Here is a 24078-nt window from a genome sequence, read left to right on the forward strand (position 1 = left end):
GTTTTTAAAATTAAGTCCCAAAGATGGAGCAGTGTAGTGAAATATGCAACTGTACAACGAGCTTGTAACAGATTCAGTTCAGGCTCACATTTATAATTTTTTGCTGATTTTAGAATCAGCCCTTCAAAAGTTACTGTAAATTCTAAAATCAGGTTGTATGTGGGTCATAAAAAGTCTTGAGGATTTATTTCAGTTTCCTTGAAAAAGTGTGATTGTTGAGACAGTAGACGGCACAATGTCTTATTTACATTAATGTATGAACTGCTCGCATCACGATGTCCTGGAGGCTTCTTGTTGGCAGCTCACAGCCTTTATAGTTCAGTATTTATGACATTAAATGAAACATTTAATGTGTTGAAATGACATCTTTATGCAGACCAGACATCACTGTCATGATGGTGTGAATACCTTCACACTAATCTAATGAACTGACTGTGTGAGGCATTTAAAAAACACATGACAACTGTTTATTATTTTATTATCATTTAAAGACAGAATAATCAAACAAAACTGAACTCTTAACTGAAACATTTTAATTAAGGTGTTTTTAATAGTCATTTAAATGCAAATAGAAGTAATTCAGATTATTGTGGTGGCACTCTGAGCCTCCAACCTACTGCAGTACATTCTGAGTTAAAACAGATCACAGTCGTGTATCACTGGCCACCAGATAAACTGTTAGTCCGTACAGTTAATGCTTCATATACATCCTCCATTAGTACAGTATGAACATGTATATGTAATAAATAAAAACATAGCAGTTGTTTTTTCAGTGATACTGGCTGAAGTGATGTTAAAATGATAGTTCTGCCCTTCTTGTTGTCGTTCGTAACGTATTTTAAACCAGAGCCCTGAGTCATCGTGCTGCATTCACTTCACCTGGGAATAATCAGACAATTCATTTCAGAGCTAAAAGCAACAAGGAAACAATCTGACTCAGTTAAATCCATCAAGACACAAAGATTATTTTTTCTTTACTTTGGTTGCTTCTGTTCAGCATTTTCACAGTAACAACAAACATATTACTCCTTTCACCGTTTCCTCTGATATTTAGTCCAGTACAGAAATGATGTACGTTATTTGGATGAATGGAACATTATTTTTAATTCTTAGCAGTGTAACTCCTGCATCAGTCAGAAGCTGAGACGCCTGTATTCATCGAGTGTCTCAGAGCAGCTAGTCAGTCCTAACGGAGAGCTAGCGGACCAACTTCCTGTGCAGAGCAGCAGGAAATGTCTGCTTCCTCAGCATAAAACAAGTTTCTCGTTACTTCACAGCTAAAGGGAACGTGTAGCTGTGTACAGAAATTATTTTGTTGTTTCAATCGTTGGTTTCTACATATATCGCATTTGCACTCACAGCTTCACAGGAAGTGACTTTTCCTCTGATTTAAGTGTCTAACCACAGTGATCACTGTGTTGGTCACAGTCAGCACAGTCAATACTGTACTTGAACGCATCTGGGGCCTCATTTACAAACAGACTTGCTATCAGTTCTGCAGAAAACTATTTGAGTAAAACCGTCTTATCTCTATGAAAAGTCTGGACATTCTCCTGCGAGGTCTGTAGGGTAACTGCAGGTGTGACTGTGGTGAACTTTGACATTATGAACACAGTGCGACAACAAGACACACAGCTGCTGTTCTTTGTCAACCAACTATTTAGTCCAATGAATAATACGAGTTGCATGGCTTCAGTCTCCTCTACCATCACTCTGATCTCTGATTTTGTCTTTTGGTCTGTCACTGACTAAACCTTTATTTGGCTGCATTATATGAGGAAGTCACAAGGCAGGTGTTGAGATTAAGTTGATTAGAGATTTATGGATCACAGGTGCCTCACTCACAAACGGGATTCTTAGAGCAAAGTTTTTTTTGTTCATCATCTTTTGTGAATTCCAACGTAAGCACAAAGTTGAAAATGATCAAGATTAAGTTCAAGTGTTAATCTAAGAATTGTTTTATAAATGAGGCCCCTGTACTGAAGCTGTTGCTCTGCTCTAGATACTCAGGCTGCCCACTGGAAACCTCCCACCAGTCATGCAAATCATTTGTTCACAAATTTTTTTATAATCACTAGTGAAGGAGCCATGATGACATATTTATGTCAGCTGACCCGTAAGTTAGCTTGGCCCTGGTTCCCTCTGTGGGCTTTTAACATTTTGGATTAGTGCAAAAAATAATAGTCGAACGTAAGTTAAGGATCCTTCCACGTTTTGTTCATTAAGATGATACATTTCTAGATGTAAAAAGCAAATGTTAGGCTACAAACAAATGTGTGACTTCAACATCACCACCACCACGCTTCCTACTACACTATAGTATACACGCTGCAATTAAACAACTTTTAGATTGATCAGATTCTGGTAGATATTAATATTTTGTAACTAAAGTGGGCCTGTAAAGATGGACTAGTGAGGAGATGAGTCTCCATTTTCACTGTGATGACGTTTAAAGTCCTCAACAACCTCTGTAGTCTCATTTAGAGAACTGTTAGCAGCCGCTAACCGTTTTCAACACATGAAGAGATTTATAATTCACAAATGCTGAGAAATTTTATGTTGAAGAACAAAGCATGGAAATCTGTTAAGCTTGTGTTTAACAGAGACCTCGTTTCAGACATCTAACTAAAGACCTTCTGACTTTTAGACGATGGAACAGGAAGTGGAAAAATGCTAATTTATGTTCAGGTTTTAGGACTCATTCCTGCGGCACTATTGTTTCCCTGTATTTCCCACCACAGGGTGACATTAGAGGTAAAAACCATCTCCACCTGTACGAGCTCACAAGTTAACGGCAGCTGAAACCGTCCTCAGCTCTTTTACAACTACATCACTGCGTGTAGAAAACTATACAGAACACGTTTTTCGCCGATAATATGGAAAGTGTAAAATGTGATGGAGGGTGAAATCAAATGATCTGAGTTTAATCTGTCAACACTTTTTCTTTAACTTCCACCTGACAGCATCAGCTCCGAGCTCAGCTGAGTGTTAGCATGATGTTTTTGCTACAGTACAGCAGATTACTCTCATGAGTTACTTTTTTATTAGCTACATAAAATGGTTCATGTTTGGTTGTTTTATGTATTTTTCTGGCTCTGCAAACCTGATTTGTAGGCGTGATTATAGGATGTTGTCTGAATACAGGCCCAGACTTTTCCCACAGGACGTGAATGCAGCATTATTACAACCACTTGCATAAAACAAAAAACTAAACATGTAAAATCTTCCTCGGTTTCTGTCCGTCCTAACAACGTCCTCTTCCGTCAAACATCAATGCTCGCCGTTTCCATGGTTACTGTGTTATCTCCGACAGCGAGGCCGTCTGTAGACGAGTTCCCGTCCTGTCGGTCTGCAGCGAGGGCGAGCTAGCTGAGGATTTTGTGGTAGGGGTGGAGGTTGAGGGAGGAGGTGAAGGCTCTGATGTCGGTGATGAGCGTGGCGTCCTGGAGCGACGGCGAGGAGGCCGGCAGGAAGGTCAGCTCGCTCACTTCACCGTAGGCCGAGGAGGGAGGGTTGTCGGGGGTGGCGGGGCTGCAGGCGTCGCTCTGATCTGGTGAGTCGTTCTCCTCCGCCCCAAAACCAACAACCTGAGCCAGAAACAGACGTTCTGAACATCAGTGGTTCTGCTAACTTTTGTTTCTTTGAACATCTTTTGTCTCTGCTGTCTAGCTGTGGTCACTAGAGGGCACTTTCAAAGGTACTTTAGCATTTTTAGTCTGATAATTACAAACAGTGTCATTTAAATTTCCTCATGAGTATTCTGACTGTTTTAGGACAAACATCTAAATGACTTATTGTTTAAACCTGTTAATGTTTGTTAGAATACTGCTTCACTTTAACTCTGATCTGTCCGAGCAGGTTTCTGTCCTGAAACAAACTTGAGAGTCTTTGTGTCACTCACATGAACGCTGAGCTTCCTGCTGCTGTTTCTGTGCTCCAGGAACCAGGAGACCAGCTCCTCCTGACTGAAGAGCTTCAGGGCTTCAATCTGCAGGAGAGAACAGAACAGGTTAGAGCCAGACCAGGACCAGAACCACAGACCTGCAGCCTCACCAGCTGTTTGTAAGGTCTGTTTTAAATATGAGATTGTCCAGGTCTTGTTATAAAGTACGTAGGACATCAGTTTCGTTCATTTTCTTTTCTACAGCCCTGCAACCATTTCCAGGTAACTAATGGCGGGTACACACTACAGGATTTTTCAAACCTTCACAGATTAGGAGACCACACACTTGATGATAACAAAAGACAGATCGCACAAGATCTCTCTCTGCTGATCTTATAGTGTGTGGTGTTCTCCGTAGTGCACACCACACACTAACCGATTCTTCAGCAGAGTATCAGGTTCTTCACGCGCAATATTGCAAATCTCGCGTGGTCAAACGTGACTTCAGTGTAAACAAACATGGCGGACGAACCGGAAGATGCAGTGGTGGTTGTTTTAGGCCTATTACTGGCTAAAAAAGTCATGGAGACGGCGAGAGTGTGGGCTGTAGGCGTTACAGCGCGAGTTGGAGGTGAGTAAAAATTGTCACAAGTATTACAGATAGCTTCGAGAGCAGCGCTGTGCGCTCTGGCCCCCGGTGCTGCGGGTAACCATGGCAACAGGTAAACAAAAGGCTGACACAGCTGACTCAGCTCGCATCTTGATTGGCTGTTGGTCCGGTACACGTGACATCATACGCTGTGCAAGCTCGGCTCCGCTCGGAACACCCCACACACTACAGGATTACTAGTCGCAAATATTAAACATGTTCATTATTTACGATCTCTCCTTCCGACGCCTTCTGAGTGGATCTGACCGGACAAAATCACTCTTAACACACCACAGGAAAATCAGACACCATGTCCTTTGCAAACATCAGATAATCGCGCCTTTGCTGGCTTTGATCGTAACGGAGAAATCGGGACAAAAATCGGCCCGAATATCCTGTAGTGTGTATCTGCCTTAACCCTCAAACTGGAGTGAAATACAACAGGTGCTTTCCTTTGACCTGAGTGCCACTCAGTCACTTCTCAGAGCTAACGTTAGCCTGTCCGTCTTTTAGCTCGTCGTTTTTCTCAAGTGTTTTTTCTTAATGGATTGAACACTATAGTTCTACTAAACTGAAGAGAATTTAAGGATTTTAAATGAATACTGTCCAGATTTATTCGGAAAAAGCTTGACCTGCACTGTGTGAGGTGTACATGTGGACTAAACTTCTTACTGGGATTTATATATGTAAGTTAAACAGGCGCGTCTCACCTCCTTGTCGAGCCTCTTGAAGACGTACTGCTGTGTGACGACCTCAAACCAGTTGCGGTCCACTTCCTCTCCCAGGTGGGCGTCCTCGCACTCCTTCAGCTTGATGAGAGCCGTCACCTGGGTCTTAAAGGCTTCCTCGCTCAGACCTGACAAACGCTCGCCAAAGCTGACCAGGAACTCCTCGATCTTCGCCTCGACGAACTCCGTGCTGCGAGAACAAAGAAGAGGAGCGTTTGAACAAAGAAGTGGACTCTGGAGCTCCACAGAGACGTCAGCAGAGGTCGACTCACCTGAATTTAGTGGCCTGTGTTTCCACGGTGACAGAGAACCCCAGCACACCTGAGGTGTTCCTGCAGGTCGGGTACACCTGGTACCTGGATGAAACGAGAGGATGTACTGGACAGTTTAACGGAAACAGCATCAAAACCCACAGTTCAGTTCATACCTTGTTTTTTGGAAGGTAGATTAACTTTAATTCACTAGTATGACTCACTGCTTCGAGAAAACAAAAACCTAATCCTCATTCATCAGACTGACACTCACCCCAGTGTCTCCTTCGTCCTGAGGAAGTCGAAGCAGGGCTCCTCCATGTGCATCTGTGGACACGAGTCCAATCAATGTCACACACACACACACACACACACACACAGGACTCATCAGACTGCAGTTACTCTGTTTTATATTGTGTTGAGACATCCACACTCACCACCATCAGCTCCATCAGAGCGTGTTCTCTGAGGTTCTTCAGCCCCGACTGCAACACACAGAACCAAACACGTCAACAACACAATACAAAGATGTGACTTTCTACAGCAGGAAACACTCACTGCAGAGATCCTGCACTGAAGTAAAAGTACTAATACCACACTGTAAAAATACTCAATTCAACGCCAATGCACCCAACATCCAGAACTTTTCCACATCATGGACTTCCTTGACTGCTGAATCCTCCAGCTGGACTCCAGATACTTTCTAAGTTATGATTATTTAAGTTTGGCCTTCTGAGCTGAATTTCAGCAGTTAAATGTTTTCATGTGTATTCAGAACCTCACGGGTCGTTTATTGGGTTGAAATTTGTCCTCAACATCCAAAAGACCCCAAAGAAACTTTGCCACATGTTTTCATTTATAGAGTTGTTGCTGAATGTTTACAGTAATCAAATAAATAACAGGAAATAATTTTTGATAAATTGATCCTTTTCAATTCATATTTCTTCTAGTTTTCACTTTCTTGCAACCAAATTCTGATTCTGTATAGTCTTCATGGAGATTTTCCCAAGAAGGATTATTTTAATTTCCTTGAAACTTGTATGTGTTGATGAGTTTATAGTTTGTCTGTTTTCCTACCTGGTAGTAGACGGTGACCTCAGAGTTGGCGTCTCCTTTGTTGAGAGATTTGACTTTACACAGATGTTGTTTTTGAGGCAGCTCCACCACCCGGAACAACACGGGGACCTCTGCTGACAGAGGCTGGAACTGCAGCTTCCTGCAGACACACAGCACATTTATAAACCAGTCTGAACTGGGACCAGCTGGACTGTGAGCTGGAGGACCAGCATCCAAAAACTCCTGTAGGTCTGTTAAAAGTCCAGCTCATTTAAAACACACAGACAGATTCTGAACTAATCTTACAGATGAATTAGAAATCTGTCTTTTAGATAAATTAATAAATCAGTTGAGAACGTGAGTGTTTCAGTTATTTATGGGTGTGACTGTCATGTGAAATGTATAAATAATGAAGCGGGATACTCACTCGATGAAGTACTGCAGAAACTCCTTCGACTCCTGTTGGAGGAAACAAAGAGTGAGATCTGAACCGGAAATGTTCAATATAAACAATATGTACGAAACCTCAGAGCCAGAGGTCTGTTCTGACAGTTATATTTAACCCTTTGAGCCTACAGTGAAGTCATTTCTTCAAATGTTGCATCTCCCTAAGATCTGTACAATCTCAGCCAAACGTGTTAGTCAAACCAGAATTGATTGAAATAATTTAAAATGTAATAATACAAAATTCATCATGTTGTTTTCAAATTTAGTAAATAAGGACACAAAATATAAATTCAAAATATTTTGTAACACTATCTGTTTTTAAGATATATTTTTTATGAGCAAAGCTGTTTTTTTAGTTACAATCCAAAATGTTGGCATTTATGCTTATTGTGATGTAATTTCTTAGATTATCTTGAAAGGTTTCACATCCCTGAAATCTGAGCTGAAACCAGAATGACCAATAAAAAAAATGTAAAAATCGAGCAGCTCTTCTGTTGCCACCACATGTTATCACCAAGAGAGAGACAGAAGCTGTAGTTTTTCTGTAAAAATAATTGTGTTTGTAATTTTAGATTGATGTTAAAACGATCCATTTCTGTGAAGTTTATAACAATCAGTCACTGAACATCAGACATCAAACAGGGTTTGAGCGGCTCCTTAAAACTCAGTTTTCTGTTACTAGCTGTTACAGAAATGAAGGGCAGCGTGATGCTTGGCAGTCTGTTGGTTGCTTTTAGTCCCAGCACTTCTCAGACCTTGAAAACACTTCATAAAAATTCAAGGACTTCCAGCAAGCGTACAAACCAGTATTATCAAGTCGACGGGCAGATGTCACTCTTTAAATGTTGTATTTGCAGCTGTGAGCAGCAGAAACTAAACCAGATGTTTTCTGTAATTTAAGGGAGCTGTCTTTTGATTCTCAGTCGTCTCTGTCGGTTTATTCTCTACATCACAGACGTCAGAGTGTGTCGCCGTGTCTCACCGTGCTGGTGAAGTTTCCCTGCACCAGCCCCTCAGCGTACAGCTCCGCCTTCAGCCCGGAGACGAAGGTCATGAGGTCGTCAACGGTCAGACCCTTCATGACGGCCTGATACTTCTGAATGACCGACCAGCGACAGTGCTCCAGGATCAACAGACGGACGTCCCTGAACAGACAGAAACATCAGCCTGAGTCGGTAAACCTCCTTCTGTGTGAGTTTGTTCACTCACATGAGATTTAAACTACAAACTATGTTGTAGAGTCAGTTAACTGATACAAGAGTTCAACTGCCTTGATTTATCATGAAGGAAAAGACCTGAACATGTTTATTATTTTATATTAACTCCACCTGAAACACCTACAGCAGCAAAATACAGCAGGAATATTACTCCAAACAAAACATCTGACTCCTGTTATTTATAGGTCATACAGAAGATGTAGTTGCAGTGTGTGTGTGTGTGTGTGTGTGTGTGTGTGTTGCAGCGTGTGTGTGTGTTGCAGTGTGTGTGTGTGTGTGTGTGTGTGTGTGTGACACGTACTTGCCGAGTCTCTCCGGTTTGATGAGGATGTTGAAGTAGGTCTTCTTCAGCTGCTCAGAGAACATGGTGAAGACGCCCGGCTCGGCGCTGAACTCTGCCAGATGATCCACGATCAGCTTCAACAGCAGCTGGAACACCAACCAGGAGGGAGGGCGTTTACTCCAGTACAATGTTCAGGTAGTTGTACTTTACTTGTGTATTTCTACTGTAAGATAGTAACACTTTTATCTCCACAACTTGAGTTACTGGGCAGATTTGTACTTTACCAATCACAACATAAGTGACACATAATCGGTTGTAATGATAAAACAGTCTGATATTCTCACAATAGTATAACACTGTTAATGTGTGTGTGTGTGTGTGTGTGTGTGTGTGTGTGTGTGTGTGTGTGTGTGTGTGTGTGTGTGTCCTGACCGGCAGTTTGTGGTTGAAGCCCTTCAGCCGGATCACCAGTCCGTGCTCTCCGGCCACCAGTTTGTACTCGAGCTGCGCCACGTCGGCCTCGTAGGCCGGCTCTGCCAGGTTGTGAGCCAAGATGTTCACGAAGATGTCGAACAGCACCAGACTGAAAGAGGAACGACACAGTGAGACACAACGAGTCCTCTGACGCTGTAATAACATCAGTTCATCAGGTGTTACGATGATTTCTTACTTCTCAGGACTCTTCTGGATCATCGGGGTGATCAGGTTGAAGCGAATATAAGCTGGAGGACAGAAACAACGTGATCGAGTCAACAGAGGTCTGATAATCACCTTTGTGGTCTTATTAATATTGAGTGTTTCTGTATTTAATTTACATGATCAATGGTATCAGCTTCATTTTTGCACTTTTTTAAAGTTGATCCGTGACACTTGTACTGTTATACACCTGTACAGGTGAGCTAGCTGTAGCATGACTGCAGCTCTGGTGGAGACGATCACTTCACTGCTCTGTGTTTTTTATCCTCATGATCTGTTCTCCACTTAAATTATTTTATTATGAATTACTGAGGGTCTAAATTTCCCCTTGAGATCAATAAAGTGTCTAAATGAATGCATCATGTTATTGAACTGTTAAAAAATGTAAATTATCTTTAAACTACAGACTCATTCCTGATGTCTGTGTATTTATTCAGCCTGACAGATTTTAACATCTTATAAACTTTATGATTGTCACAAAGTTTAAAATATCATTTTGTAGTTTTGAACAATGTTTGGAGAAAATACATGTTTTTATATAGTTGGAGGCTATAAACTGTGTAAAAGTTTTTTTTAAGGATTACAGCATTAACAGGTCACGTGAACTGAAGTGTGGACAATACTGAGTTTACATATCATGTTTTTATAGAGAAGCAATAATGAAGATTATCCACCAGATGGGGCCGTTTAACCTCAACAACAGCAGGAACTGATTCATGTTCAGACAAAAATAGTCAATATAATTTGTTCCTCGTTTGGTTTGACCACAAAAATCTTAAATTCTCGTTGTGGGATTTAAAAGCGGTCACAGCCTCCGAGTCAGCAGAGAAACTGATGATGACAGTGTTTGTTGTTGTTTCAGGCTGAAGCGACGACTCGACTCACCTTTGGGGATCTTGAACTTGTTGTCCTTCTTGTACCACAAACATCCTCGATCCGTGTTCACGATCCTGACGGGAAACTCAGAGTCCGGACAGTCGGACGTTTTCAGGGTGAAGTCCGTCGCTGCGGCACGAAGAAGAAAAACGTCATCATGAGTCTGACAAACAGCCGACAGTGTGGCAGTCGTGTTTTATAGTTTGTAGATGGATTTTATCCAGCGATCACAACTTGTGTTTGTACTGACCGATGAATTTGTTCTCAGCAGGAAGGTGGAGATCAGGGTTGAGTTCAAAGTCTCCAGCCCAGCGCTGCGCCCACTCGTCTGAGAGGTCTGACGACACAAATCAAACAACCAGGTTTAATATAAGTGTGACCAAATACAGGAAGGAGCTGAAATCAACTTCTTTATTCAACACTCCTCTTCCATGTTTACCATCAACCAAACACGACACAATTGTTGTGCAAGCATCAGATTTTCTGTCTTCGAATATCATCAAGAAGTACAAAATCTGTTTAACAATTACTTAACACAGTGATATCGTCTCTGCAGCTGTGGACTGTAATAGTCTTTCTCTGAGACCGAGAGAAGAGTGAGTACGGATGCAGTCGGCTCTGACGAGACTGAGACCATAAAGAAGTCTTTAGACGTGTCGTCAGAACAACAACACAGATAAATACTTTAAAAAGGCCGCTGCATCAGTGCAAACTGGCGCCAAGCAGGAAATGTAAATGTTTGATCCTCAAAGCTGCTGAAAGAAACTTTCTCTGAACCTGCTAAAGGAACTTTAAAAGGTATTTTTAACCTGAAGACCTTCCACAGGAGAGGCAGCTTGTGTTATATGAAGGCGGGATTTCATATTTTTAAAAGTCATTTTGCTGTTTTTTGGTTGGCTGAGAATACGCTGTCTTGTTTTATGCAGTCAGAAGTTTTTACTAAATGGCTAAAATAAAGAACATTGACGAGAGTTTTACACTTCAAGTTAATGTTCTTTTAAGAAGCCTTCAGAACCTCAGAGGCCTGTCTGTGTGTGTGTCTGTCTGTGTGTGTGTCTGTCTGTCTGTCTGTCTGTGTGTGTCTGTCCGTCTCACCCTCCATGCTGTAGCAGGTCCCGAACCATTTCTCTCTGAGTGAACAGCGACCTTCGTTCTCTGGAGACAGCAGCAGCAGGTTGGCTCTGTCGGGGGTCAGCAGGGACAGAGCAGCACTGATCACCTGAACACAGACAGTCACATCACTGTTTGTTACAAAACGACTACACACGACCATCATTTCACTAAACACGGTGGATTAAATTCATGATATCTGATGTGATAACGAGGGAAGGAGCGAACATCCAGAACATTTCTACAGGAGACCGAAAAAAACACAAAGTGTGCTGTTTGGTGAACAGAGGCTGGTCTCGTGGTCTCAGACTGATCCTGGATCAGATCTGGTCTCGTGGTCCTGGTTACCTCGGGGTCGTACTCAAACATGATCTGGTCTCGTGGTCTCAGACTGATCCTGGATCAGATCTGGTCTCGTCTCAGACTGATCCTGGATCAGATCTGGTCTCGTGGTCTCAGACTGATCCTGGATCAGATCTGGTCTCGTGGTCCTGGTTACCTCGGGGTCGTACTCAAACATGAGCTGGTCTCCGGTCAGGAAGTCCTCTTTGGGAAACAGCTGCATGTTCTCACAGATGTTCTCCACAAACTCGATGGGATCCGTCTGTAGGTCCAGATCAAACAGAGACGACATGTTTCACTGATTTATAAATCAGTGATCATTACTGTACGTGTGTGTGTGTGTGTGTGTACCTGCTCCTGATAGTGAAACTCGTTGGCTTCTATCTTCTGAATTTCTTCGTAGATCCTGAAAAAAGATTATATAAAATAAAACGTTTTGCAGTGATAACAAGAAGCGAAAGATCAGATTGAAACAGAAATGTACAATATCTGTGTGTTAACATGTTTATATGATTAGTGTTGGCTTTCTGGAGTTAATCAATCAATAAAAAATAATATGTTAATGTGTGTGTGTGTGCGTATGTGTGTGTGTGTGTGTGTGTGTGTGTGTGTGTGTGTGTGTGTTGTCTGACCTCTGCTGGGGGTTCAGTGTCTGCAGCATCTTCAGGTACTGGAAGACAAAATCGACGACCTGCACAGACACATCATGTTGTGTTTGAGTTTACGGGACACTGAAGATGTTTCTTATCAATCTTATTTATTGATCGGTGATTCATTAATCAGCTGAGTGAAGCTTGAACCAGCAGCTCCCTCGTCTTCTCTCCAGGAAGAACTTCAGTAACACTTTTCACAAGAAGTTAAAACCTCTGAAGATAATTTCACAACTTCACTGAGTGTTTACAGCTGTGTGTGTGTGTGTGTGTGTGTGTGTGTGTGTGTGTGTGTTTGGACCTGGTAGAAGTTCTGGTAGCCCTGGTCAGTGAGGGTGATGGAGATGGAGAAGATGGAGTAGGTGGTGTTCTGATCGAAACCCGTCTCACTGTTTCCTCCAAACAGAGCCAGAGCCCAGCACCTGAGAACACACACACACACACACACACACACACACACACACACACACACACACACACACACACACACACACTCAGTATACAACAGTCCGCTGCTCTCCTGCAGGATCGACTCTCTCAGTGTATCTCAGTTCTTGATGACTCACTTCTTCCTGAGCAGCGACAGGATGCTGCCGGTTCCTTCGTGTCCGATCAGCCAGGAGATGTAGTGGAGAGGCTTCACCCTGACAAACAACACAAACACACTCTGTGACGTCGGATCGGACCGACACACTCGTCTGTACGTCAGCTGGACTGAGACCCGTCTGTCTCAACACGCTGATCCAGAGTCTCAGAGGAGCTGATGTTCTGGCACGACGGTTATATCTACATGGCTGAACACACTTACTGTGAGTCACTCTGGATAAAAGCATCAGACAAATAACTGTGAGGTTAAAACCAACATGACAAATAATTCATGACACCACAAAAAGTAACCCGGACAGCTGCGAGAGAGATCAGATTCACAGAGAACAGATTAAATACAGAGCGGGAAGAAACGGAAATGCTGCCGTGTGAGTGTGTTGATCCAGATTGTGTCTGCATTTAAAGGCTTTTAAAGGGACAGTTCACACCAGAAATGTAACCTCAGTCATCCTCACACAGCTCAGGAGGAGGAGAGGAGGACTGGATTTACATTTTTGGTTGACCTTATTGATTCATTAGAAGATCTAACCACCCTCTGCACCTGTACATGTGTATGAAGCTGTGCTGGACTCACCTGTAGTGTTTCCCCTGCGGCGGTACGGCCCAGCTGATGGTCAGAGCGTGAACCTTCCTCACAGGAACAACTGCAACAAACACATTAATATATATCAGCATGTTCAGGATGACGGTTTAATCAGATCAGACTCTGGAGATACACGACTACATGTGTATAATATACAGAAGAAGAATCCCAGCATCACTACTTTAATAATCATCATAATAACAAACGGTGTCTGACCTCTGTAGAGTTTGTTGAAGGCCGGAGTGTCAAACGGCTGCTGCAGGTGAGAGAAGTCCGCCTGAGGTTCACCGCTGGAAACATATAAATAACAAAACCTTCTTTAATATGATTAAAACAGACGAGAGGAGAGGAAGAAGAGTGGTCGTGTGATCCACTTCTCTTTTTTCACACAAAAATATCGGTTGATATATTGATCATAGTTCCATTTATAGTCTTACTTGTTGGGAACTTTGATGAAGATCTCTCTCACCCACTGCTCCAGAGTGTCCAGAGTCTCTGCACAACAACATCACATCTCAGTCAGCTTCACACGGATAGCATAGCATGCTAATGTTAGCTGCAGCTTGGAGAGCATCAAAACAGCTACACAGGATGCCGACATCAGCTTGTTAGTATTCACACCATGTTGTGCATTAAAACATCATGAGTAAGAGCTAAAAGTCATCAAAAACTGAATGCTGACACCTCCTCTCCTCCTCAGGAGGTGATTCACTTCATCTTTAGATGGATTTAAATGTTCCTCCATCTTTTATCCACCAGCAGCTTTACATTCTGTGTGTATTCGAGCTGTCTGACGACGTCTGGTGAGTTTGTGTTCGTACCTTTGGACTGAACAGCGAGCGTCATGTAGTGAGCCGAGTAGTATCTCTTCCAGAAGTGTCGGAGCCGCTGGTAGGTGTTGATCTGTTTCTCTCTGGGCTCGTGCTTTAATGTCTGAGCGTTACCTGACAGGAGCACACGTTCAATAGTGAGGACACGTCAAACCTGAAGACATCCGATCAGAAGAAACTACAAGACAGATTTATCACCGACAAAATGAAAACTGAACATCATCAGAGGAGAAATAAAACATTTCCTTCTGCTGTGGTCTGTGAAAGTCTTACCCCAGCAGAATTTACCCATCGGGTGTCCGGGTTTAGCCAGACTCCCAAACAGCATCTCCTTACGATGTGAGTCAGACGGCCTCGCCAACTGGTACTCTGAACAGAGAGAAGAGAGAAGAGCCGTGAAGGAGGAAGACACTCAGACAAACAACACAAACCAGGACTTGTCTTTGTATTTTCATCAGAGCCTGACAGACGCTCCATTCTTGGGGCCGATGCCGATATGGGGAAGTTAAAAATATCAGATATTAATACTTTGGCCAATATAACACGTTTCTTACAATGTGTTTATCAAAGCATATCAGCATGTTATGGAGGCAGGATGTTGACTGTCTGATGTGTTCTCACTCCTGAAAACACAACGCCTCCTTCTACAGCTCTCACCAGCACAGAGGCATAAAACCCAAAGTGTGGCTCTGACCGAACCGTCGGCCCGTTAGTTTGGACCCCAGCGAGCTCAAGTGAGCAGACGACATGTAGTTTGTGTCCGTGTGGACTCACCGCTGTCCACAGCCTCCACCTCCCTGTCGATGGCATCTTCTATCATCAGAGGACAGATGAAGAACTGAGCCCACCTGAAACACACACAGATTAACTGTTAACTGCTCAGTACTTTCAAATTCATCTGTTTGTTATTTATGACTGCTTTTGGTTTCAGCTTCTGTAAAGTAAAGAACTTTGTTTTAACTGTCAGACAACAAAAAAAAGACAATTCAAGACGTCAAACTGGATTCAAGGAACATGTGATGTATCTTTTAGGATTTGTGACATTTTATCTAACAAATAATGACTTTATTAAATATTTAATATGTTAATATGGAACATTTCTGCATTAAAAAGTCTACAAACAACCTGTGTTGTGAGTTTTGTTGTGTACTAGACCAAGGCTGTACGATACAGTAGAAACAAATCATATTGTGATTATTTTCACTGATAATTCGACTGCGATGACTCCTCGTTACTGGTGAAGGTCATTTTTGCTTCCCAACTGTAAAAACTATTAAGATCCTGATGCTGTGATCTTTGTTAGAGTCTGTACCAAACACACGTGTTCTTACGTCTGGAGAAGAAGATGTCAGTCAGGACGTCTCTGCAGCGCTACAGAACTTCATTATAAAGATGTAGAGTTGTCACGATACCAAAATGAGTAACCACGATACTATACCAGACAAAGTATCACGGTTCCGGGTATTATCGCGATACTGCAGCCTTTTTTTATTATCATTATTTTTATGAACTGCATTGTATTTGTACAAGTTATAAATACTTATTAATTACTTATAATGTTGTTTGGTGCATGATAAACATAATACTAGTGAAGCATGAATTAGACTGAAACAAATACTTTTATGAATAACATTTATTAAAAAGTTAAAATAAAAAAAATAAAAGGTATGGTCTTGGCCATGGGTTGCTTCCCTTTTGGGTTGGATGGCTCTCTCTAAAATAAGGAGTGGGAAATACATAACAAATTAGCCTAATGGTCCTAATGGTTTTAGTTCATAACTGGGTCAATAAGAGTACATGAACAAAAGCATACGAGCAATAAAAAACTAATAAATGAAGTTAGAATTGATATGGTTGAAATCATATAATCATTTAGTTTCCTTTGCACATTATTTATGTTTAACTAATATAAATAATCAATTTAGGATAACAAATCCTCTGTCTTTTAAAAATATCTATTTGACAATAATATAACATAATAAACCATAGAGGACAAAATACAATAAGCAGGAACTGATTCCCTGTGAAAACTATATTTTTATGCATTTTCTAGGTGCTTTATACTTTGACATCCTTTAACTCGTCATTCCTCAGCCTGTACACGGAGCATATAGACTAATATTAGCCAATGAGAAAATAAACAGGGTATACTAACCTGGTATTCGACATATAAATCTGGGTGACGACCCTGCAGGTGTTTATGAGGTTGGATGTGTTCCCTCCTTTGGCTCCTATAGCTTGGTGGCAGCGCCTGCACAGTGGACGGCCATCGTCTATTGCTTTACCATCTGTGCCTTGTTTAAAGCTAAAATAGTTCCAAATGTGACTTTTGGAGTTTGTTTTTTTGAGCAAAATTAGTGGTGCCACTGAGACGCGGCCGCGGCAGACTCGCCGCTCGGTCCTGGTGCTTCTGCCATGGTGAGTGTGTTGTCTCGTGTTAGTGACTGTAAGCTCGCGTCTGGGTGAGACAGAACTTTAGCTTGTTGTTTGTTTTGAAGCGAATTTCTATCGAGAAGCTGTCTTCACGGAGTTCGTTCTTGCTGGCAGAAACACACGAACAGCCAATCAGCGGGGGACCCAGCGTGCGGAAACAGCCTATCATATCCCCGGACATCACCAGTAACAGGCAAACAGCCAATCATTCAGCAGCTGTGTAGTTCGGTTGCAGTAGTTAGCATGTGGGTTTGTTTACAAGGGAGTAGCATGCAGTGACAAGCCGGAAGGAGAGTAGAGGCGGCCGCTATGTAGCGGAAACTGGCACCGATAGTAATCCACGGTAGTACCGTCGTGTAGAATTTCTAGTATAGTAGGAACCGTTAAGATTTGGCACCGCGGGGTACCGTGGGTACCGCGGGTATCGTGCAACTCTATAAAGATGTTTGTCAAAGATTCTTCTTGTGATTCGGATTAGTCGCCTGTCACTTTAACTTCCAGGAGAAAGTCAGAGAGTCAAACTCAAAATCAAACTGAAATATGACCTCGTCTGTGAAGCTTTGTGCGTTTCTGAATCACATCAGATAGATTTTAATCAGTACTGGTGGATGTTTAACATGAAGACAATAACTCCCATGATCACACACTGATTAAGTCTTCTGTTTCTGTGACTGAGAGAACAAACTGTTTGAAATGAAAATGAACCGAATAATCGTCCTAATTGTTGGAACAGCCACATTACTTCAGATCTCCTCCTGCAGTGGGAACATTTTGACAGCTGCTTTATTCAGATGTCACCGACTGAACCTGAGAAATTCAGCCTGCAGGCGTCTCCTCGTCCGTCGTGTTTCCTCTCGCTCTAAAAACACCAACGGTACCGACGTGGCTGCAGCGAGGACATCAGTCGGCCTGTTGGCGGGCGGCTGAGTGCTCGTGCTGATCTTTAATGAACCGGTTGACCTCCCGTCAGACCGACAGATGGCCGACAACAAGCTGCCATCAACACGCACGCAGGACGCTGGCCTTCGTAACAGGGGGACGCCCGAACACTCATGTTCCAACAGGAAACTCCCGCGTACCGACCTGCAGCTCACCGTCAGTCACAGACCGGACCGACTGGAGCTCAGCCAAAGTCTCGGAACATTTTGTTTTCTCTCTTTGTGGTAAAAACTTCTTTAAAAATTAAATCAACCAGCAGAAAACCAAAGAAACACAGCTCAGGGTCTCTCTGGTGAAGAGACTGTGGAGGTTCAGGAGTCGGTCTCACCTGTCGAGCGCCTCTCTGAAATACTTCCTCTGTACGTCGAACTGGAAGATGGTTCTCTCGCAGTCGGTGGAGGCGTTGTCGCTCCCGCCGTGCTTCTTCAGGAAGGCGTCGAAGCCGTTCTCTGCCGGGTATTTCTCACTGCCCATAAACACCACTGAACATCACAGAGGAGCAGATGAAACAAAACCAGGAGAGGATTTACAGCCAGAAACACACAACAAGGACAGGACTGTGTTCATTTTCATCAAGGTGACAGGAGAGAAACGTCTTTAACATTTCATCTGTCTGTATTCTCTCAGTATCAGCTGTTAGTATTTAACTAAATAATGTCTAAAATCATCAGATATGATACTGAATTCAAATCCAACCCTTCCAACACAAACACCAGACGGGAATAAACTGATACTGACATCAATGTGACAAGTGCTGCAACATGTGACACGTCCAAACAACACAACACAACACAACACAACACAACACAACACACTGCATGTGCTGAATGTTTGCACTTGATGGTGTGTTGTGTCACATGTGGTTCGTGAAAACTGGGTCTATTATTGACTTTGTTGGGTGAAAGAATCAGTCGTCTCTGAACTTCACTCACGTCCTGCTTCTAGTCTCAAAGTGTCAGAGAACAAACAGACGTGACACAGAAACAGGAAGTGACTCTTCAGTGCCGTCTTGCTGTCGCTGACTGAAGTCTGTCTGACGTGTTAATGAGCAGAATCAGACAGCCGTGATAAAAAGACTCGTGTGAAGCTGCAATTTGTTCTGCTGGACTCACTGTGCTCCAGGAAGTGGGCGAGGCCGGGCAGGTCGTCGGGGTCACTGAAGCTCCCGACGCTGATGCACAGAGCCGCTGCCGCCTGCAAACACACAAACACACAAACACATAAACACACACTTTAAGACCTCAGAGGATTAACCTGGATTTATGTGTGTGTGTGTGTTAAAGGGTCTGTGTCCAGTAGAGCTGCAACCATTACTCCACTGATCGATTAGTTGCCATCTATTCTAATAATCACTGAATGTTTCCATCATCTTTTTAAGGCAAGAAATATTAATAATTTGTTTATTCCAGCTCGTTAAACACAAGGATTTGCTGCTTTTTTCTGTCATTTCTGACAGTAAATGAAGAATCTTTGTGTTTTGGACTGTTGTTGGACATTTTCTTGACATTTAAATGGACTAAATCAATCGATTAATCATGAAAATAATCAGCAGATTAACTGATAATGAATTAAATAACCAGTCAGTTAGAAAATATGGAAGACAGTAAGTCACAACAAACCTGAAAGTCTTTATACTCTTAATTTTCTCAGTTCCAACAAAAAAAATAACTTTTTAATCACAAAACTTTCCTTTCAAAAGGAAAAAAGAACTGTTAAAATACATAGCGTGAGAAAACAATGGCAGACTGAACACACGAGGTCACAACGTTGAATCTTCGTCACCCACCTGCTTCTCAGAGCTTCCTCTCTTCTTCTTCCCTGCGCTCTCCTCGTCCAGCTCGTCGAAGTCGCTGTCCTGCTCCTCCTCCTCGTCTTCCTCCTCGTCCTCCTCCGACCCCTCGCCTGAATCCCCTTCTTCCTCACCTTCCTCCTCTTCCTCCTGCTCTCCGTCCTCTCCCCTGTCCTCTCCGTTTTCACAGCCTCCCTTCCCGTCGGCCCCGCTGAAGTCGGAGATGAGGAGCGCTCGGAGGCCGTTACTCAGCTCGATATATCTGCAGAGCGAGCGAGGGCGGATCAGCATCGATACAACAGCGAGCTCACAGAACATCAACTGGACTCAGTGTTCTGATTCTGGTGAGTGAGCAGCTCTGGAAACAGAAGCTGTCTGTCTAAATTCATCTGACTGACAGCAGAGACAGATACATGCAGCTCAGTGACAAACTGTCGGCTGGTTTTAACTCAGTGTTTGTTTATATTTTGTCAAATATCCTTCATTAAAAGTTCACTGCACTGAAGTCACACATTTCAGTATCACAGAGACAGAAAATTAACATTTGCAACCAATTTTTGTTTGTAGTAAAAATAAAATTTACAACAACCAGTGAGGGAACGTAACGACTTGAGTTTCCAGTTAATTTGCATTTTGTTTATAAATAGTTTAAAAGCTATAAGTTGAGATGTGTAACTGATCAGATAGTGAAGTGTGCAGGAACACATTTTAAATTAGTTTGTTTAATCAGCAATCTGATCTACAGTTCACATCCGACGTCAGCGGTCGGAGTCTTCATTGCTGCATTTGAAGAAACATTTCATCACTTCTCTGCACGTTAATGCCACCGAGAGTCACAAAAAGCTCATTAAAAAACACCTGATTATGAACATTATGTTGATTTTTTTGTACTCCTGTTTTAAATTATGATCCACAAAAGAAAATCAGCTGTCTTGTTCTGAAACATTTCACTCACTTTTGATGTAACACTGTTAAATCACACGACTCTTCTGTTTGTGATGCCGTGTTTCTTCTCTGTCACATCCTGTCTGACATTTAAACCACACAAAGCTCTCTCACCTGTATTTCTTCGGGTCACTGGGTGATTTGATGATCTCAGGGTCTCCATGGTCTCCTCCAGCTCCATCTACATCACCAGCAGCCACCTGGTTCCTGACATCCTGTGGCGGTGGCGGCGGCTCGCCCTGGTCTGCGGCAGAAACCTGACCCGGCACGCTGGCGCTGCTCGCTGACTTGTTGGTCTGAGGCATTTTAACAGAGTCCTCTGGAGAGACGGGGCTGCAGACGGAGGACAACACTGATGCTCATCAACATAACAAACACTATACACCCATTTTAATTACATATGCGAAAGCTTCAGGGCTGATTAACATTTCTGTGTATGTGGACACTCTCACACAGCTGTGCTCATTAAGCTTTGTATGAAAAGTTTGTGTTTCCTGTCTTAACATGACAGTTTCATCTGCACAAAGCAGCTTCGTCAAGAAACAGTTTTCCCAGTTCAATGTGGAAGAACTTAAACTCATTAACATCAGTGTTAGACCTCACTGACGCTGAAGTAATCTATCCGTAATCCTCTAGTCAATCAACACAAATGTAACAAGCGACTATCTTATAATTGATTAAATATTTTCTCATTACTCATACTGAATTCTTTGGGAAAGAGCTTGAGGATGTGATGTCACCTTGGACATCTTTTACAGCAGTCTGTCTTTTAATCATCTCACTGATTAACCAGTAAATTGAAAAACTGATCACAAGATGAATCTGTTGACTCACTAACAAATGATTCCCTGCAGCATGCAGAGGCTCACAGTACGAACAGAACAGTGAACAACTCAAACATGACACGAGCTTCAGCTGAACATATCTGTGGATTTTACATTCAATCATTTGAATGTAATGGGATCTCATCAGAGCCGGTTTGGACAGGAGTGATGAATAAAAGCCTGCAGTGACTCTATGTGGGCATGTGAGTGTGGTGTGATGAAAGCTTTAATTACTGCAGATCTCTCATTTCATCAGTAATATAATGAGCTGCTGCAGAAACCTCCAGCCGGCTACATCATGTGGAGGCTTTCAGAAAAAGAGGAAGCTGTTACAGCAGCAGACAGTTCCGGTATGACAGTCACATATGGCTGACATTTATTGTGTGTCCACATACTTTTGACCACGTAGACTATCAATTAATGTGTCCTGTCAGGAAGAGACTGATACTGATGCATGACACACTGTGATCATAATTGCTGAATCATATATTTGCCGAATCATAGAATGTCATGTTTTGTTATCGTCACTATTACACTCGAATATCATTATGGTAAATAAGAGAGGAACATTTTAAAATATGTTGTTTTATCGCTGCAGTTTGGTGGCACAGTATCATCGCGCGAGAGAACAACATAGAAGGTTATGCAGGTTAATGCAGCTCGTCGCCGGTGAACAGAACCCCTCGTTAATATTCAGTGATTTAAAGGAGGGCAACAGTTAGCCGGTTAGCGTTAGCTGTCCTAACACTAGCGAGCTAGCTGCTGGAGCTAGCTTTAAATATCCACAAGTGACATCACGACAGTTGGTGTGAATTAGACCGGATGGTAAATTAGTCTCGTTAGCCTTTGACCGGTTTGGTTAGCTGCACGTTAGCTTTCAGTAATCCTGCTGTTAAGAAAAGCACAGCTAGTTTAGCCACAGCGGCTACATCCCGGTGTAGCGCTGTATGTTGAGCGTTAGCTAGCAGGCTAAGTTACACCTGATACCTGAGACGTGACGCAGCGGTTTGTTGCTCTCTGGCGGGAGGAGACGCTCACCTTTGTTTCAGCTAGCTTAATGTTGATCAAGTTTGGAGTTTCGGTTTCAGTCCAGCAGCCTAGCCTCGGCTCAGATAGCAGTTAGCCAAAACAAAGCCTGCGATTGGCTGAGCGCAAGTCGATCACCGACACACGAGTCGTCTGATTGGTCGACATATCTGTGACGACAGAGGTAACGTTTGATTGACAAACATTGAATTAAATGTTAGTGAGACAAAAAGCAGTAAAAACTAATTGTTTTTAATAACAAAATGACCAAATAAATCTTTAAATCATTAAAGTTCGCAGAAACAGACTGAAATAGAGATTTAGTGCCCCCAAAAAATCCTAAATAAATCAAACAATGTCAAACATTCTTTTGATGCTTTTACTTTAAATCTAACACAGTTCATCGAAACAGATTTTATTCAGATGTGCAGATGAAATAAAAGTTTTTCAGTCTTTCAATGTCTTACGTTGCTAAAATTACGTATGTAGCCGTCCCATTGTGAAGTACTTGCTTTTCTTATTATTCTGACTGATTTTAAAATCCCTCTGGACTGATTGCAGATCAGATTCAGATCACCTGTTGCAGGTGAGGAGACTGGCTCCTGACTGATAGGTAACAGCAGCTCGGGGCACTCAGGTCAGTCTGATTCTGGTCTGGACTCAACTGTCTGCTGTGTTGAGATTCACTTGTTGTTTCTATTTGAGGGAAATTTTGAGGATCAAAAGTCACTGAGCTCCTTTCACACCTTCAGTTTTTCCTCCTCCAAGAAGTATATTTAAATTGAATTATCCCCTCAAGGGGTAGTTCTTTATTATTATTTATTGTCAGCCTGAGTGAAATGTAAATTAAAAAGTTTCTGTGAGTTAATACATCATGATCGATCCAGAGAGGTCAAACTCTTGCCCCTCTTCATGTCACTGTTTGTATACAGCTGGAAAATTTTTCACCACTTTCCTACAGATTCATTCACCTAAAACTGGTCTTATAACTGCTGTCAAGCGAGTTAATAACTGAAGAGAACAAGAAGAGAACTTGGTTGTGGATATCTTGTTTACAGCGGTGACAAAGTGCAGCTGCACTCTGAGACTCAGTCAGTGACGTCACATCGTCTGAGCAGAGAAAGACAGTCGACAAAGTTTCTTTATTAAAGATAGAAAGCATGACGACCTAAATTCTCTTACAGAATGATCAAGAGAATGAATGAATCTACTGTATGTATGAAACTGTTCTGATGCACTGGACCAGAATCTGTCCCAGTTCACTTTGAATACAGACTCCATGTGAGACCACCGTGATCAGAACCTCTGATGTGGTTTCTAACGATGCTGATGAAACAACCATCAGACGTTTGTGATGTAGTGACACAACATTTAGCTTTAAAGCCTCGCTGGTGTCCAGCAGACAAGTTGTAGTCAGATGGAAACGTTGCAATCCTCCAACATTTACACGATGGACTAGAGACACATTGTTCTTTATCATACTGGAGAAGATCAAACATATTGTTCAGAGTCAGCTGACATGTTTTAATTGATATAACAACCTCTCCTCAGTCAGACTGATGCTTTAGACTAGAAAACATCAGCTTCAGCTCCTCTCAGGTCAGTGCTAACAGGTTTCTCTTCTTTAGGCTCCTGGAAGTTATTGAAATTTATTATAATTGATTTGTCTGCTTTGCACATGTATATGTGTATTTATGCCTGTAGGTGTAATTATTTGTGTTTATCTCTATATATACATATATATGCATAATTTTTCAGTTATTTGATTTTTTATTCATGAGTATTTTTTTGATTATTTGTATATTTGTTTATTTATCCGTTTACTTTCCTTCTGCAGTCTTGTGACTTATATCAGAATTTAAAAACAGAAACGGTTAAACTTTAAGAATGTTGAGGTTAAAACTATAATTGTGGG

General features: G+C 42.2%; 1 protein-coding gene and 1 long non-coding RNA gene across 6 annotated transcripts; one reads left to right on the plus strand and one right to left on the minus strand.

The window, feature by feature from the left end:
• Window positions 1–461: 461 nt before the first annotated feature.
• LOC115591328 (nardilysin-like) lies at window positions 462–22333 on the minus strand. Of its 2 annotated transcripts, none has more exons than XM_030433258.1 (31): window positions 22176–22333; window positions 20428–20646; window positions 19366–19630; window positions 18692–18773; window positions 17908–18061; window positions 14982–15055; window positions 14481–14576; window positions 14199–14321; window positions 13815–13872; window positions 13594–13667; window positions 13369–13438; window positions 12755–12832; window positions 12490–12610; window positions 12171–12229; window positions 11890–11944; window positions 11696–11800; window positions 11182–11305; window positions 10337–10423; window positions 10096–10215; window positions 9185–9236; window positions 8947–9097; window positions 8533–8660; window positions 7997–8159; window positions 6995–7026; window positions 6589–6727; window positions 5949–5996; window positions 5786–5838; window positions 5533–5616; window positions 5243–5450; window positions 3902–3988; window positions 462–3587 (listed from the first exon to the last, which is right to left on the minus strand). In XM_030433258.1, the coding sequence occupies exons 2-31, from the start codon at window positions 20616–20618 to the stop codon at window positions 3366–3368; spliced, it is 3303 nt and encodes a 1100-aa protein (XP_030289118.1). In that variant the 5' UTR covers window positions 20619–20646; window positions 22176–22333; the 3' UTR covers window positions 462–3365. The 2 variants fall into 2 exon arrangements, with proteins under 2 accessions (XP_030289118.1, XP_030289119.1); XM_030433259.1 differs by having other exon boundaries at window positions 22125–22253.
• LOC115591330 (uncharacterized) lies at window positions 3907–11058 on the plus strand. 4 transcript variants are annotated; one of them, XR_003985936.1, is made up of 6 exons: window positions 3907–4009; window positions 7970–8205; window positions 8583–8709; window positions 8953–9116; window positions 9192–9272; window positions 10073–11058. It is a non-coding gene; the product is annotated as an uncharacterized LOC115591330 (long non-coding RNA). The 4 variants fall into 4 exon arrangements; XR_003985933.1 differs by having other exon boundaries at window positions 3939–4062; XR_003985935.1 differs by lacking the exon at window positions 3907–4009 and adding an exon at window positions 6670–6812.
• Window positions 22334–24078: the final 1745 nt, after the last annotated feature.

Source organism: Sparus aurata, chromosome 11 (assembly GCF_900880675.1).
Source record: "Sparus aurata chromosome 11, fSpaAur1.1, whole genome shotgun sequence".
NCBI lineage: Eukaryota > Metazoa > Chordata > Actinopteri > Spariformes > Sparidae > Sparus > Sparus aurata.

Bases quoted from the DNA above. Each gene is read 5' to 3' on its own strand.
- LOC115591328 (XM_030433258.1), bottom strand. From the start codon at position 20,618: ATGCCTCAGACCAACAAGTCAGCGAGCAGCGCCAGCGTGCCGGGTCAG. The intron at 18,774-19,365 runs GTGGGTGACGAA...GTGTGTTTGCAG, and splicing joins GAGGAAGCTCTGAGAAGCAG to GCGGCAGCGGCTCTGTGCAT. The intron at 10,216-10,336 runs GTCAGTACAAAC...TTCGTGCCGCAG, and splicing joins TGCTGAGAACAAATTCATCG to CGACGGACTTCACCCTGAAA.